At 34.1% G+C, this 16,425-nt stretch overlaps 1 protein-coding gene and 1 long non-coding RNA gene across 2 annotated transcripts in view; both read left to right on the top strand.

The window, feature by feature from the left end:
- WDPCP (WD repeat containing planar cell polarity effector) overlaps nucleotides 1–11,239 on the top strand; it is a 276,699-nt gene extending 265,460 nt beyond the window's left edge. The window contains exon 16 of the mRNA XM_027131634.1: nucleotides 9,272–11,239. Coding sequence (XP_026987435.1) covers nucleotides 9,272–9,372 — 101 coding nt within the window. The 3' untranslated portion in view covers nucleotides 9,373–11,239. The remainder of the gene's footprint in view (nucleotides 1–9,271) is intronic.
- A 95-nt stretch (nucleotides 11,240–11,334) lies between these two features.
- LOC113633565 (uncharacterized) lies at nucleotides 11,335–12,560 on the top strand. Its single transcript, XR_003438248.1, has 2 exons — nucleotides 11,335–11,547; nucleotides 12,336–12,560. It is a non-coding gene; the product is annotated as an uncharacterized LOC113633565 (long non-coding RNA).
- Nucleotides 12,561–16,425: the final 3,865 nt, after the last annotated feature.

Here is a 16,425-nt window from a genome sequence, read left to right as displayed (position 1 = left end):
CCTGCTCCTCTGCCATCTTGATCCCCCCTTAACACAATTTTGAACAAAAAATGATAAGACATTTAATGAAATAAAGTATGACCCATAAACAGTAAAAAAAAAAAAAAAAAAAAAACCAATCAGTAGAAACAGCCTCTGAGGAAGCCCAGATGTTGGACTTAATAAACAGAGGCTAAATTGAATCCATAGCACTTGGTATAGACCTTTGCACAATAAGTAACTGAATAAGTATTTGTTGAATGAATGAATACAGGAGTGCATGAGGAAAGAGTTATAATACAAAATTAAAATGGAAAAAAAAGGAAAAGTAGAAAATTTTAAAAGTCATTGAGCAGATGGGTTTTCAGGGGAAGAAAGCCTTTTAAGCATAGATTATTTGTATATCCCTGTACCAATCCACACTGTCTTTCGTCAAAAATTGTGTAAGAAATACCTAATAGATATCTCCCCCCACCTTGTTTTTCTTCAAAATTTCCTTAGCTGTTCATGTGCTATGCTCTGCCATATGAGCTTCACTGAGAATTACTTTGTCAAGTTTCATGAAAACTTCATGGGTATTTTAAGTGAAATTGCATAAAGCTAATATTGTCATCCTTACAGTACTGAATATTCCTGTCATGAATGTGGCATACTCTCCTTTTATCAGGTCTTTGACCGTCTTTAATGATGTTCATTAATTTCTCATAATTGTTCTGTACATCTTTTATTAATATTTATTCCTATGAACTTATTTTCTGTTGATAGTTTTTTAATTGATTTTCAACTTTAATGAGATATAATTGACATATAACACTGTGTAAATTAAGATGCACAGTGTGTTTTTGATACACTTATATATTGCAATATGATTACCACCATAGTGTTGGCTAACACCTCCATCACATCAGATAATTACCATTTCTTTTTTGTTGTGAGAATAAACTCTACTCTCCTGGTGTTTTTTTGTTTTGTTTTGTTTTGTTTTTGCAGTACGCGGGCCTCTCACTGTTGTGGCCTCTCCCATTGTGGAGCACAGGCTCCAGATGAGCAGGCTCAGCAGCCATGGCTCACGGGCCCAGCCGCTCCGCAGCATGTGGGATCTTCCTGGACCGGGGCACGAACCCATGTCCCCTGCATTGGCAGACAGACTCTCAACCACTGTGCCACCAGGGAAGCCCCACTCTTAGTGATTTTTAATAAAGCAATACGGTACTGTTAACTATAATCACAGTGCTGTGTGTTAGGTACCCAGAACTTATTCATCTTATAACTGGAATTGTGTACCTTTTGACCAACATCTCCCCAATTCCCTTACCCCTCAGCCCCTGGTAACCACCACTGTATTCTGTTTCTACAAGATCAGCTTTTTATGATCCACATATAAGCGGTATTAAGTACTATCTGTCTTCCTCTGTCTCACTTGTTTAACATAATGCTTTCAAGGTCTATCCAAATGTCACAAATGGCAGGATTTCCTTCTCCTCATGGTTGAAGAATATTCCATTGTATGTAGTTATATACACACACAGCCTCTTCTTTATCCACTCATCCATTGAGGTTGTTTCCGTGTCTTGGTTATTGTGAACAATGCTGCAGTAAACAAGGGAGTGCAGATATCTTTTCAATATCCATTTAATTGCCTTTGTAAATATACCCGGATGTGGAATTTCTGGATGGTATGGTAGTCCTATTTGTAATTTTTTGAGGAACTTCCATACTGTTTTCCATATTGCCTGTACCAGTGTACATTCTCACCAACAGTGCACAAGGGTTCTCGTTTCTCCATGTCATCACCAACACTTATCATCTCTTCTCTTTTTGATGATAGCCATTCTAAAAGGTGCAAGATGATAACTCATTGTGGGTTTGATTTGCATTTTCCCTGGTTAAAAGTAGTGTTGAGCACCTTTTCGTGAACATGTTGGCGATCTGTATGTCTCACTAAGAAAAATGCCTATTCAGGTCTTCTGCCGATATTTTCGATTGTTTTTACTGTTTCTTTTGCCGCACAGAAGCTTTTAAGTTTGATGTAGTTCCACTTATTTATCTCTGTCGCTCGTGCTTTTGCTGTCATTTCAAAAATAATCATTGCCAAGACCAGTGTCACAGAGCTTTTTCCCTATGTTTTCTTCTAGGAGCTTTATGTTTGCAGGTCTTATGTTTAAGTCTTTAATCCATTTTGAGTCAATTTTTGTGAGTGGTGTAAGATAAGGGTGCAGTTTCACTTCTTTGCATGCAGTTATCCAGTTTTCCCACTACATTTGTTGAAGAGACTATCCTTTCCCTGTTGAGTAGTCTTGATTCCCTTGTCAAATATTAGCTGATGTAGCTATTCTATTCCATTGATCTACATGTCTATTTTTATGCCAGTACCATACTGTTTTGATTACTATAGCTTTATAGTATAGTTTGAAATCAGGAAGTGTGCTGCCTCCAGCTTCGTTCTTTGTCAGGATTTGTCTATTCAAGGATTTTTGTGGTGCCACACGGATTTAAGGATTGTTTTTCCTATTTCTGTTAAAAAATGCCATTGGAACTTTTTATAGGGGTTGCATTGAATCTGTTGATAGCTTGTGGTAGTATGGTCATTTTAACATTAATTCTTCTAATCCATGAAGATGAGCTATCTTTCCATTTGTGTCATTTTCAATTTCATCAAAGTCTTATAGTTTTCAGTGTATAGATCTTTAATTTCTGTGGTTAAATTCTCATTTTTTATGCAGTTGTAAATGGGACTGCTTTTTTAATTTCTCTTTCTCATAATTCATTACTAGTGTATAGAAACTCAGCTGATTTTTGTTTATTGATTTTGTATTCTCTAACTTTACTGAATTCTTTTATTAGTTCCAACATTTTTTTTGGTGGCCTCTTTAGTTTCTCCATATAATATCATGTCATCTGCAAAATGAGACAGTTTTACTTGTTCCTTTCTGAATTGAATGCCTTTTATTTCTTTTTCTTGCCTGATTGCTCTAGCTAGGACCTCCAATACAATGTTGAATCAAACTTGCCAGGGTAAAATGAGCTTCATTGGTAGTGTGCTAGTGGTGGTATAATGCCACCACAATGTTAAGTATGTAACAGTCAGGCTGCTGTAGCAAGAGACCACAATGATTTAAGAAAGAATTTTATTGGGAGGTGGTAAGGACTGGTAAGGCATCCTGGTATCACATTACTAGGCTCCTTCTATCATGTTTCTTTGCTATATCTAGGGTATTTTTTTCTGTATCTTTGAAGATTTACAGTCCTGCCTTCAAGAAAGAGGAAAAAGAAGGAAGGCACACTCTTTTCTCATTTAGGTACAACCCAGGAGTTGTTACACATCACTTCTGCTCATATCCCATTGGACAGATCCTGGTCACAAAGCTACACCTAACTGTAACAAAGTCTGGGAACTATCTTAATTGAGGTGAGCATACACCCAGCAAAACACCTATAACTTAAAGCAATCACCACTTAGGGGGAAAGCTACAAGTTCATTTGTTACAATGAATTTTGAAGAATAGTATTTAGAAGAAGCAAATAAGCAAAATGGGGGGACAACTTGCTCTATATAATCCTCATATGCACAGAAATGGAAATAATTTAAAAACCCTATTCAAAAATAATTCCCAGCTGCACGTAATGTGGCTGTCTGAATATTAAGAAATTCTTCCAAGTGCATTATATTTCCAAATACATTTATCATATATGATCTTTCAGATACTATGCTATAAAAGGCTGTAGCTTTATAAGTTGCCATCTCCTTTTAAAATATATTTTGAAATTGATATGAAAGATTATTTGTGCATAGTGATGAACTTTAGAGAATACAATATTAAAAATATAAAGATGACTCATTATATTGGGGACTTCCCTGGCAGTCCAGTGGTTAAGACTCCATGCTTCCACTGCAGGGGGCACAGGTTCAATCCCTGGTCAGGGAACTAAGATCCTGCATGCTGTACTGTGTGGCAAAAAAAAAAAAAAAAAATTATTATATTATCACCCAGAGATAACTGATAATATTAGTTAACTTACTTCTTTTTCTTATGCATATATTTAACAAAACTCAAGTCATTTATTTATCTTCCTTTTTGTTACACAGTGGTATATTGTGCCTACATTCCCATGTCATTAAACACCATTCAAAAGCCTGAATTTTTTTATGTTATCTTCTTCCTAAATACCTTATTGGTTTTACTATAAAATCATGGTACCATTGTACAAGTGTATAAAATTATACCTATAGATGATAAAAGCATGAAAGTTAAGACTCTCTTATACTTAAAATCTCATTATTAATATTTGAAGTTGTGGTTAACTGTTTACCTACATTGTGGTTTAGAAGCTATATTACTTGTTTGACTTAGGAGATGTATTCATGCCAACCTAATTTTGGCTCTACTTTACCTATCTTATATTAATTGTGTCATGATGTCAGTTTTGACCTATACCTTCCCACCTATCTAGGCGTCTTTGTCAAAAGACATAACCCTAAACCCTTCATAATTATTAAACCCTTCATAATTATAAGTGCATCAAAGACTAACTGCTTTGCTTAGCTGCAGAGATCTACACAAGACTGTATCACTTGTATAACTTAAAAGAGACAAAGTTTTCAGTAAAATTCCTAAGAATGCATGATTATCCAAACTTTGTTACTTTCTGTAGTGACATAATGTTGTCAATCACACAATGTGACATATTAAGTAATATCAATTCTTAATTGCCTTACATATAGATTTTCTCTAAATTAGGTATTGATTTTGAGGTCAAACCTTTCTATCATTTAAATATTTAACATGTTTTTGAATTCTGAAATACACAATATTATGAAACAAGGTGTCATCTTTTCAGGACTCACCTAGTCATAAATTTACAGTAACTTAGCAAAAGATAACAATAATCTTTTCCTATGGAGAAAAGTGCAAACATTAAACTATTTGGGCTTTCCCCTACTTTTTCTCCTTTTCAGAAAGGAGTCAATGTCTCAAACCTTCTTCTCTGACTTACTTATTAGTTAGACTAGTAAACTGTGCTGATACAGGACAGAATTGTTCCCAGTTACATTTTCTGCAAGTAAATAATGAAGAATTTTGCCTGAGGATTGGTATGTTATATTAAGAGTAGCTAATGAAACCATGAAGATAAGAATAAATGGAATATGTGCTAACTTGGCTAGTATGGAGTACAGCAAAAAAAATTTGTACCAATAATCCTGAAATGTGGATAGACAAATAGATTCATGCAGTACGATGCTACAAACTTTAAGATTACTAAGGTGGCAGTCAGGAAAGCTGAGTTCTAGTTTTAGTTAAACTAGTCAAGACTAACCATCTGACATCTTAAGTCACTTTTTGGGGTCTCAGTTTGCTCAACTATAAGATAAGATATAACTAGAAGAGTCTAAATCTTTTCAGCACTAAAATTCTACGTATATGATGACATATGATTAGACAGAACCCAAATTAAAACACTGCAAAATTCTAGACAACATACGACTCTGAAAAACAAATCATTTATGCATATCCACCTAATAGTACAAACCCATACTGAAAAAATAAGTTTGAATATTCTCTTAGAAGGTGAACTGCTTTATTCAAAAACACTTTTGGGGACTTCCCTGGCAGTGCAGTGGTTGAGACTTCGCCTTCCAGTGCAAGGGGTGTGAGTTTGATCCCTGGTCAGGGAGCTAAGATCCCACATGCCTCATGGCCAAAAAAACAAAACATAAAACAGAAGCAGTATTGTAACAAATTCAATAAAGACTTTAAAAGTGGTCCATATCAAAAAAAAATCTTAAAAAAAATACTTTTGAATTAAATCCTCTTAAATACTGCCTTTAAAAGACTTACTTTATGCAGAAATTTACTCTAGCATGAGACGTAACATCAGGGTGTCCAAGCAAAGGAGCTAATACAGAAACTGAGTAACTTCTAAATAAACAGAATGATTTCACATATAGTCGCTAACAAAAGTCATAAAATTATTGAACTTTAGAGCTGAATTTGGAAGTCTTACAGATATTTTACATGTATTAAATTCTCTTCACAATGTGTCAGAATTTATATCAATTCTTCCTATATTCTTACCATGTCCCCAAGATGTCTCTTTGCAAAAGAAAGTATTTGTTATACAGTTAGTATATAAAGTTTATGAGTTAAAATCATGCATCTGTCTTATCAAAATTTAGTATGTTTACCTGCTTTTAACCATTTTATAGTTCACAAAATGGCTTCATGTAACCATAAATCTGTATTCTCAATGGGAGTAAAGGAAGAGTCAGGGTTTTTCTAGTGACTTACATCCCTTAGGCTTAAAGAAAATAAAATGCCCTTCATTCCCAGGTCTAATCATCCTACAATTTGCTATGGGGTAGAACTCAGTTTAAAGCCGATCTACTTCAGCCCCCACAACAGACATACATACCTACAAAACTTTCAAGAAATACAGATGTCAGGAACTCATAAAGTATTCCAGTGATGCACTAGGGCTGGCTCCTGTGGCCTTCCAAGTGCCAATTAAGGGTATCTCTCCCCAATTCTAAGTTCAGGGACATCATGTTGGTAGCTCAAAACTGGCCATGGTAGGAATAATTTACACCACAGAAATCAAGAAACTGGTTGATTTTGGGAGCTGGTTGTTAGTAATTTAACAGCACGTAACTGAGGTAATCCCAGGTTATGGTTCCTGAAGCCAAGTGTCCACTATCAAAGAAAAGACCTATAACTGTTCCTGATTCAGTTCCTGGAACTGAATTTTGAACATTCATATATCCTTCTCCAGATGGATATAAGAGGGTGTAGGGTCCATATCATACATAATTTATTGTTTGTCTTTGAACCTATATAGCAATGTTGTCCAACAGAAATACAATGCAAGCCACATACCCTTAAATTTTCTACTGTATGTTAAAAGTACATCTCAAATTAGATGTTAAATTTTCATCAGAAATACTTTATGTGTATTTAGATTTCATAAAGTTTTCAGTTGAAGAAGTAATTTCATGTACCCAAGTTGGTCCATACATCCTTAAAAGTTTTACAATTACTGAACTGAGTATCAGTTTTTAAATTTAAAATTTTTTAAATAAATGAAATTTAAAAATTTTTTCCTCAGTCTTACTAGCCATGTTTGAAGAGTTCAATAGCCACACTTAATAGTAGTTACCATATTGGACAGCAGCTGTACAGCATCAGCACCTCAGGGGTTTTCCAGAAGCTTGAGCCTTATGCTGTGCTAGCTTGATGAGTGGAATCAAACGGATTATTTCACTTTTCGGTGCCTCAGTTTTCTGAGACAATAATAATCTTAAAGGAATAATCAATCAATAATTATAACTAATAATAGACATTCTAATGATTGCAATAATCATGAAATCACTCACATGATATAGCAGCTGCCACTTGTGGCATGTCAGCTTATTTAAAAACCAACTCATCAAGCAGTAGCTCATTTTGAAGAAGAGCTTAACCTTATTAGATGTTAGTAGCTATAAATACTAAGCATTTATAGAGTGTTTTTCACTTTTAAAGGGCTTTACCAGTTGTAGTTAATCTTATAACATAATAATGTATCATTCCTGTTAGTGAATTCCTGAGGTCAAAGAAGGCCTTTCTGCATAACAAAAACCTTCAATCTACTTGTCATATACTCTATACTACAATGTATATAAATCAAAGTGTTAGGTTGAACAAGACAAAATATTCACTTTAAGTAACTTTTCTGATCCTGAGTACAATAAATTAATCTCAACAGAGAAAAATGGTGCTTCTATTATAATGTTCATCACTTGTGTATTGTCTGTGAAACAAGAGTCAAGCACAGCTTTCTTGATTATATAAAAAAGATTTTTAAATCCCATTTTTATGGTACTTAACCTCTAAACTGCCATCAGAAGTATAGTAACACCATCCATTTTTATGGGCTTTCCCGTTTTCTACGTGCTTACCTGCATCATTTTATTATCTCAGCAACCCTAAAAGATAAACAGGACAGATGTTATGCCCATTTTTTGCATGAAATTCAGAAAGGCTGAGTGCCTTGTTTACATAATTACATACTCATCAGTGCAACAGCTAGAGCCAGAATTCAGGTCTTATGATTTTAGCCACCATTTATCAAATACATACTATAAACTGGAGAATATGTTGAAGACCATGCATTATCTCATTAAATGGTCACAGTAATCTTAGATGAAGGAAGTATGATGCAGAAAGATTGTTACACATAAGTCCTTTTTTCTCAAAGCATGTGTTTGTAACTTCTCTACTGTGCTGAATCTAGAAATGGACTATTATCAGGGTAGGAGAATAAAGGAACCAATCTTCATCAAAAATAAAAATTACTATATACTAACACATGTTATTTACCCAGCATAGTGCTAAGCTCTGCAATTACTGTCATGTTTCACATTTATAACAACCAACCGTAAGAGTTAAGTATTAGTTTTCCCATTTATAAGTAAGGACAGAGACTCAAAGTGACAGAAGCAGAATTTAAAACCATTCCTATTTGACTCCTAATCTCATACTCCGAACCACTTTGCCATTCTTTTTTATTTCAAATCCACTGTAATTTCCCATATTCCTTACTGCCTAATGTTACTTTTTACTTATTTTTGAGTTGTTTTGCTTTTTGTGGGATTTCTTTTTTTGAGTTTTTTTTGGTATTAAAAAAAAGATAGAAGGTTTTCTTTGTCATCTTTGTTTACCATATTATCCTAACAGTGCCAAACACGAGCAGGTACACCATTTTCATAGCATAATGCAGGAAAGTAGCTTTGAGCAGTGTGTCATACAATCTCTATAATAACTTTGAGCAGTGAGCTGGAAGATTATAGTACTATTGTGGAACTGAATTTCTTTACCTTAGCCTTTGAGCTGAACAGTTCATTCACCTATTCAGTGGTAAACTTCAGCAATTTCTCCAAAGTTAAAGGAAATTGACTTGTTCATTCAGTGGGTATGTTGATTTAAAGATGTATTTATAATAACAAAATGAGATAGAGGCATTATTACAGTAAATTTGCTAATAATGTAGCTAAATAATTTACATTAGTGGAGACCATTAAGTGTGGGTGAAGAGTGATTGCTTCAGTCAGAAAAATTATTTTTTCCTACATTACCTGAAATTCTTATGAACTTCTCATTTCATGTTGCCTTAGTAATCAGAAGTAAAAGTGTTTAGATCTTCATAAAACTTTTTCATAACAAATGGCATGTTAACCTAAGCACTGTAAATACTTCGGGGCAAATGTGTTAAAATTCAGTTAGTTATTTTTTCTTTATTTTCTAAATTCCATAATTAGATAGTTACCGTGTTCCTGGTCAGACTGCCTCTAAGAAGGAAGTAAAACAAGTTTATGCACATACATTCATATGCAGGGTCAAAGGTGAAGACAAAATGTGAAAGAGAAACATGTTGTTTCTAGTAAAACTCTTTCCTTATCTAGAATTAGGTGTACTCATAAATGTATGCACTATAATAATGTGTAGAGATGACTGTTTCATTATTTTTTAATAAAATTTATAGTTTTTATAGGTAATAGTCTAGATATTTGGAATGCATTCATTTAAGCAGAAGAAATAGCTGGCAAATGTTTTACGTCAGGTGGTATGCATGCTAAGTTTATAACCTTTCTTCTCTTTATCCAATGTAAGTTAACTTGATGTGACAGGGTGTGATATATCACAGAGATGACTCAGGTCAGGAATTTCAAGAAATCTTAAAAATAATACCTTTTAAAAGGACTTAAGTAAATAGTACATAAAGATCTGTAGAGTATATAGTCTTTTTTTTTTTTTTTACCCTGTTATCTATCAAAGAATTGAGTTCAACTGCTTAAACATTTAGGAAAGTCTTTTACTCAGAAAAAAGTAAATATTTGCCAATTAGGGTAGGGGAGAAATCTCTAGGTTCCTTTACTGTTAGAGTGCCTACCAGCAGATACATCTGTTTATTTAGAATTTATACATCTATTTGTTGACCAAAAAATTCAATGATAAATTGATGTTTCCATCACCTGCTTTTCCTTTTTTTCTGAAGCCTTTGCAATTATATAGCTGTCATTACAAACTCCTGTCCCAAAGCATGGGGTTTCAATGAAGAATATGGTTAGATCACAAGATTTGCTTCTAAAGGGCTGAATTTTGGTTCTATCATAGGAAAATAAGTGTGTACTTCAGTAAGTGGTAAAGTATGACATACATTTGGAGGAATGTACATACTGTAAGTTTTCAGCTCAGTAAACATACCCATGTAACATCCAGATAATGGAAATGAACTTCATCAGCACTCTAAAAAGGCTCCCTTGTCCCAACTTCTCACGCCTCCAAAGGATAAACATTTCTGACTTCTAGTACTACAAGTCAGTTTTATTTGACCTTGTAAGAGAATCATCTGTCCTTCTCTGGAAATAGGTTCACTCATAAATGTATGTACTTTAGTAATGTATGGAGATGACTAGTAGGGTCTTTTGGGCAGGGTTGAGGTCTGACTTATTTCACATAACATTACTTTTGTGAAATGCACCATATTATTATGTATATAGCAATATGTAACAAAATGTAATCATTTTGTCACTGATGGATATTTCAGTTGTTTCCAGTTTGGGGCTTTTATAAATGTTCTTCTAAATATCCTTTGTGACTATACCTATCCATTTGCGCATACATTCAACTTTAGTAGATACCTCCAAAGATTTATTCAGTAGCTGAAACGATTTACATTTTTGTTATCAGTACATGAGAACTACAGTTTAGCCTCATCTTTGCCAGAAGTTGTTATCCCCTGCCACCATTTTACTCATTCTGAAGGGTGGATAGTGGTATTACATTATAGATTTAATTTGTATTTCCCTGATGACTCATGAAATTGAGCATCCAGTTATATGTTTACCGGAAATTTGAGTATGTTTTGAAGTGCCTGTCAAGACTTCTGATCATTATTCCACTGCATTATCATTCTTTTTTCTTATGATTTTTCAGGAGTCTTTTATATAATCCTGACCTATTACTGCAAATATTTTCTACCACTCTTGGGTTCCCTTTTTTGCTTTTTTAATATTGTAATTTGTTGAGCAGAAGTTTTTAGTAGTAATATGCTACCTTTCCCATTTTTTTTCCATTATGTTGATTACATTTTGTGCCCTGTTTAAAACAGTTTGTAGAGATATCTTATGTTATAAAGAGATATCTTCTGTTTTCTTTAAGATCTTTGTCTTAACTTTTAAGTCTTTATTGAATTTGTTACAATATTGTTTCTGTTTTATGTTTTGTTTTTTTGGCTGCAAGGCACGTAGGATCTTAGCTGTCTGACCAGGGATCAAACCCACACCTCCTGCATTGAAAGGTAAGTCTTAACCATTGGACCACCAGGGAAGTCCCTGTCTTACCTTTTATATTTAGATCTATAATCCATATAGAATTGGTTTTTGTATACACTGGGTATTGGTTTTATATACACTGGGCAGGGTTTTAAAAATGTGTGTTTTAACCAAATGGATATCCACAAGAACCAGCAGAACTTATTTAAAAGATCATCCTTTCTCTATTGCACTGCAGTGGCACCTTTGCTGTAAATCAGGTAACTACACTATATTATCATTGTTTCAATAACTATAAATTTGTAAAAGGTCTGGATTTCTGGTTATGTAAGTCTTCTAGCTTTGTTTTTGTTCAGAATTGCCTTGACTATTCTTAGTCCTTTGCACTTTCATTTCCATTTTATAAACAACTGTCAATTTACACAAAAAATATTGTTAGGACTTTAATTGGGTTTGCATTGAATCTATAAAATCAGCTTATGAAGAACTGACATCTTGAGAACATTGAGTCTTCCACATGCTATATGTCTTTCCACTTATTTAATTCTTTAGTTTTTCCTAATATTTCATAATTTTCAATGCAGAGGTTCTTAAATTTATTTCTAAATATTTAGGATATTTAAGCTATTGTAAATGGCATATGTTGTTTCATTTTTTGTATGCTTTTTTTAAATATAAACATAAAATAAATCAGTATATTTGTCTTATATGAACTGATTTAAAAAGAAAAGAGACTGAGCAGATACATAGAGCATCGAGAGGGAAATAAAGGGCGGCTCATGAGGTTACTTGAGAGAGACTATGTTTATGTTCCTTGAAATCAACAAACAAAACTAATAACCAAATTATAGTGGTCCTTGTCTAGTAGTGGCCCATACCTGAACCACCTGTGAATTGGTTTCTGCTATCTATCTGATCTCTGGTTTTTCATTGGTATGATCTTCTCTCTTGGCTTTGCCAGTTATTTTTATTGAATTCTAATTCTTGATTTCAAAAAATTATAGAGTCATCTATAATGTTATATTCCTCTTTCCTTTTCCTCTGCTAGGTAGAAAGAATGACGGATGACAACCTTAATCAAATCAGAGACTGTGCTAAATTGATGCTGGGTTGTAATTTTGATAAAATTCTGTCTACCTCCAGCCTTCCTCTATATCTATAATGTGTGTGTGTGTACATACATATACAAAGATATATATAATAATGTTATATGTATTCTGTATTATATAATTCATGTGTCACTAAAATGGAAGAGATAAATATTTTAAAATTTTGTACAGATTTCTATTTCTTCTTAGATGGGATACTGGTGTGCTGCACACTGTTCCACCCTACCTGAAAGCAAAATTTACTTTTTTTCTTTACATATTTTTTAATTGAATTATAGCTGATTTACATTGTTGTGTTAATTAGTGCTGTAGAGCAAAGTGATTCAGTTATACCTATATATACATTCTTTTTTTAAATATTCTTTTCCATTATGGTTTATCATACGATATTTTTTTTTACATCTTTATTGGAGTATAATTGCTTTACAATGTTTTGTTAGTTTCTGCTGTATAAGTGAACCAGCTACTTGTATACATATGTCCCCATACCCCCTCCCTCTTAAGCATCCCTCCCACCATCCCTATCCCACCCCTCTAGGTGGTCACAAAGCACCTAGCTGATATCCCTGTGCTATGCAGCTGATTCCCACTAGCTATCTATTTTACATTTGGTAGTGTATATATGTTAATGCTACTCTCTCTTTGTCCCAGCTTACCCTTCCCCCTCCCTGTGTCCTCAAGTCCATTCTCTATCTCTGTGTCTTTATTCCTGTCCTGCCCCTAGGTTCAGGAGAACCATTTCTTTTTAGATTCCATATATATGCGTTAGCATACAGTATTTGTTTTCCTCTTTCTGGCTTACTTCACTCTATATGACAGAATCTAGGTCCATCCACCTCACTATAAATAACTCAGTTTCGTTTCATTTTATGGTAATATTCCATTGTATATATGTGCCACATCTTCTTTATCCATTCATCTGTCGATGTACATTTAGGTTGCTACCATGTCCTGCCTATTGTAAATAGTGCTGCAATAAATATTGGGGTACATGTGTCCTTCTAAACTATGGTTTTCTCAGGGTATATGCCCAGTAGTGGGATTGATGGGTCATATGGTAGTTCTATTTTTAGTTTTTTAAAGAACCTCCATACTGTTCTCCATAGTGGCTGTATCAATTTACATTCCCACCAACAGTGCAAGAGGGTTCCCTTTTCTTCACAGCCTCTGCAGCATTTATTCTTTGTAAATTTTTTGATGATGGCCATTCTGACTGGTGTGAGGTGATACCTCATTGTAGTTTTGATTTGCATTTCTGTAATGATTAGTGAGGTTGAGCATTCTTTCATGTGTTTGTTGGCAATCTGTATATCTTCTTTGGAGAAATGTCTATTTAGGTCTTCTGCCCATTTTTGGATTGGGTTGTTTGTTTTTTTAATATTGAGCTGCATGAGATGCTTGTAAATTTTGGAAATTAATCCTTTGTCAGTTGCTTCATTTGCAAATATTTTCTCCCATTCTGAGGGTTGTCTTTTGATCTTGTTTATGGTTTCCTTTGCTGTGCAAAAGCTTTTAAGTTTCATTAGGTCCCATTTGTTTCTTCCTGTTTTTATTTCCATTACTCTAAGAGGTAGGTAAAAAAGGATCTTGCTGTGATTTATGTCATAGAGTGTTCTGCCTATGTTTTCCTTGAACAGTATTATAGTGTCTGGCCTTACGTTTAGGTCTTTAATCCATTTTGAGTTTATTTTTCTGTATGGTGTTAGGAAGTGTTCTAATTTCATTCTTTTCCATGTAGCTGTCCAGTATTCCCAGGACCATTTATTGAAGAGACTGTCTTTCTTCCCTTGTGTAGTCTTACCTCCTCTGTCGTAGATTAATTGACTGTAGATTTGTGGGTTTATCTCTGAGCTTTCTATCCTGTTCCATTGATCTATATTTCTGTTTCTGTTCCAGTACCATACTGTCTTGATCACTGTAGCTTTGTAGTGTAGTCTGAAGTCAAGAAGCCTTATTCCTTCAGCTCTGTTTCTCTTTCTCAAGATTGCTTTTGCTACTCGGGATCTTTTGTGTTTCCATACAAATTGTAAAATTTTTTGTTCTAGTTCCTTGAAAGATGCCATTGGTAGTTTGATAGGGATTGCACTGAATCTGTATATTGCTTTGGGTAGTATAATCATTTTTCTCCCAATCCAAGGACATGGTATATCTCTCCATCTCTTTGTATAGTCTTTGATTTCTTTCATCAGTGTCTTATAGTTTTCTGCATACAGGTCTTTTGTCTCAAGTAGGTTTATTCCTAGGTATTTCATTCTTTTTGTTGCAATGGTAAATGGGAGTGATTTCTTAATTTCTCTTTTGATTTTTCATTGTTAGTGTATAGGAATGCAAGAGATTTCTGTGCATTAATTTTGTATCCTGCTACTTTACCAAATTCATTGATGAGCTCTAGTAGTTTCTGGTAACATATTTAGGATTCTCTATGTATAGTATCATGTCATCTGCAAACAGTGACAGCTTTACTTTTTCTTTTCTGATTTGGATTCCTTTTATTTCTTTTTCTTCTCTGATTGCCACAGCTAAAACTTCCAAAACTATATTGAATAATAGTGGTGAGAGTGGGAACCCAAAACTCTATTGAATAATAGTGGTGACAGTGGGAACCCTTGTCTTGTTCCTGATCTTAAAGGAAATGGTTTCAGTTTTTCACCATTGAGAATAATGTTGGCTGTGGGTTTGTTGTATATGGCCTTTATTATGTTGAGGTAGGTTCCCTCTTTGCCCACTTTCTGGAGAGTTTTTATCATAAATCGGTGTTGAATTTTGTGAAAAGCTTTTTCTGCATCTACTGAGATTATCATATAGCTTTTATTCTTCAATTTGTTAATATGGTGTATCACACTGATCTGGTTATACTGAAGAATCCCTGCATTCCTGGGATAAACCCCACTTGATCATGGTGTATGATCCTTTTAATGTGTTGTTCGATTCTGTTTGCTAGTATTCTGTTGAGGATTTTTTCATCTATGTTCATCAGTGATACTGGCCTGTAGTTTCCTTTTTTTTGTGACATCTGGCTTTGGTATCAGGGTGATGGTGGCCTTGCAGAATTAATTTGGGAGTATTCCTCCCTCTGCCATATTTTGGAAGAGTTTGAGAAGGATAGGTGTTAGCTCTTCTCTAAATGTTTGATAGAATCCCCATGTGAAGTCATCTGGTCCTGGACTTCTGTTTGTTGGAAGACTTTTAATCACAGTTTCAGTTTCAGTGTTTGTGATTGATCTGTTCATATTTTCTATTTCTTCCTGGTTCAGTCTTGGAAGGTTGTACTTTTCTAAGAATTTGTGCATTTCTTTCAGCTTGTCCATTTTATTGGCAGAGTTGCTTGTAGTAGTCTCTCATGATCCTTTGTATTTCTGTGGTGTTAGTAGTAACTTCTCCTTTTTCATTTCGAATTTTATTGATTTGAGCCCTCTTCCTTTTTTTCTTGATGCATCTGGCCAGAGGTTTATCAATTTTGTGTATCTTTTCAAAGAACCGGCTTTTAGTGTCATTGATCTTCACTATTGTTTTATTCTTCTCTCTCATTTATTTCTGCTCTGATCATTATGATTTAGTTTCTTCTACTAACTTTGGGTTTTGTTTGTTCTTACTCCAGTTGTTTTAGGTGTAAGGTTAGGTGGTTTATTTGAGATTTTTCTTGTTTTCTTAAGTAAGATTATACTGCTATAAACTTCCATCTTAAAACTGCTTTTGCTGCATCCTGCAGATTTTGAATTGTTGTATTTTCATTGTCATTTGTCACTAGGTATTTTTAAATTTCCTCTTTGATTTCTTCAATTATCCACTGGTTGTTTAGTAACATATTGTTTAGCCTCCCCGAGTTTGTGTTTTTTAGAGTTTTTTTTTCCTGTAATTGATTTCTAACCTCATAGAGTTGTGGCCAGAAAAGAAGGTTGCTATGATTTCAGTTTTCTTAAACTTACCAAGGCTTGATTTGTGGCCCAAGATATGATCTATCCTGGAGAATGTTCCATGTGCACTTGAGAAGAATGTATTATGCTGCTTTTGGATAGAATGTTCTATAAG

This window comes from Aethalodelphis obliquidens, unplaced genomic scaffold, assembly GCF_003676395.1.
Source record: "Aethalodelphis obliquidens isolate GAN/ISIS:26980383/991018 unplaced genomic scaffold, ASM367639v1 scaffold40, whole genome shotgun sequence".
NCBI classification, from domain to species: Eukaryota; Metazoa; Chordata; class Mammalia; order Artiodactyla; family Delphinidae; genus Aethalodelphis; species Aethalodelphis obliquidens.
This window is presented reverse-complemented; position numbering and strand designations above follow the sequence as displayed.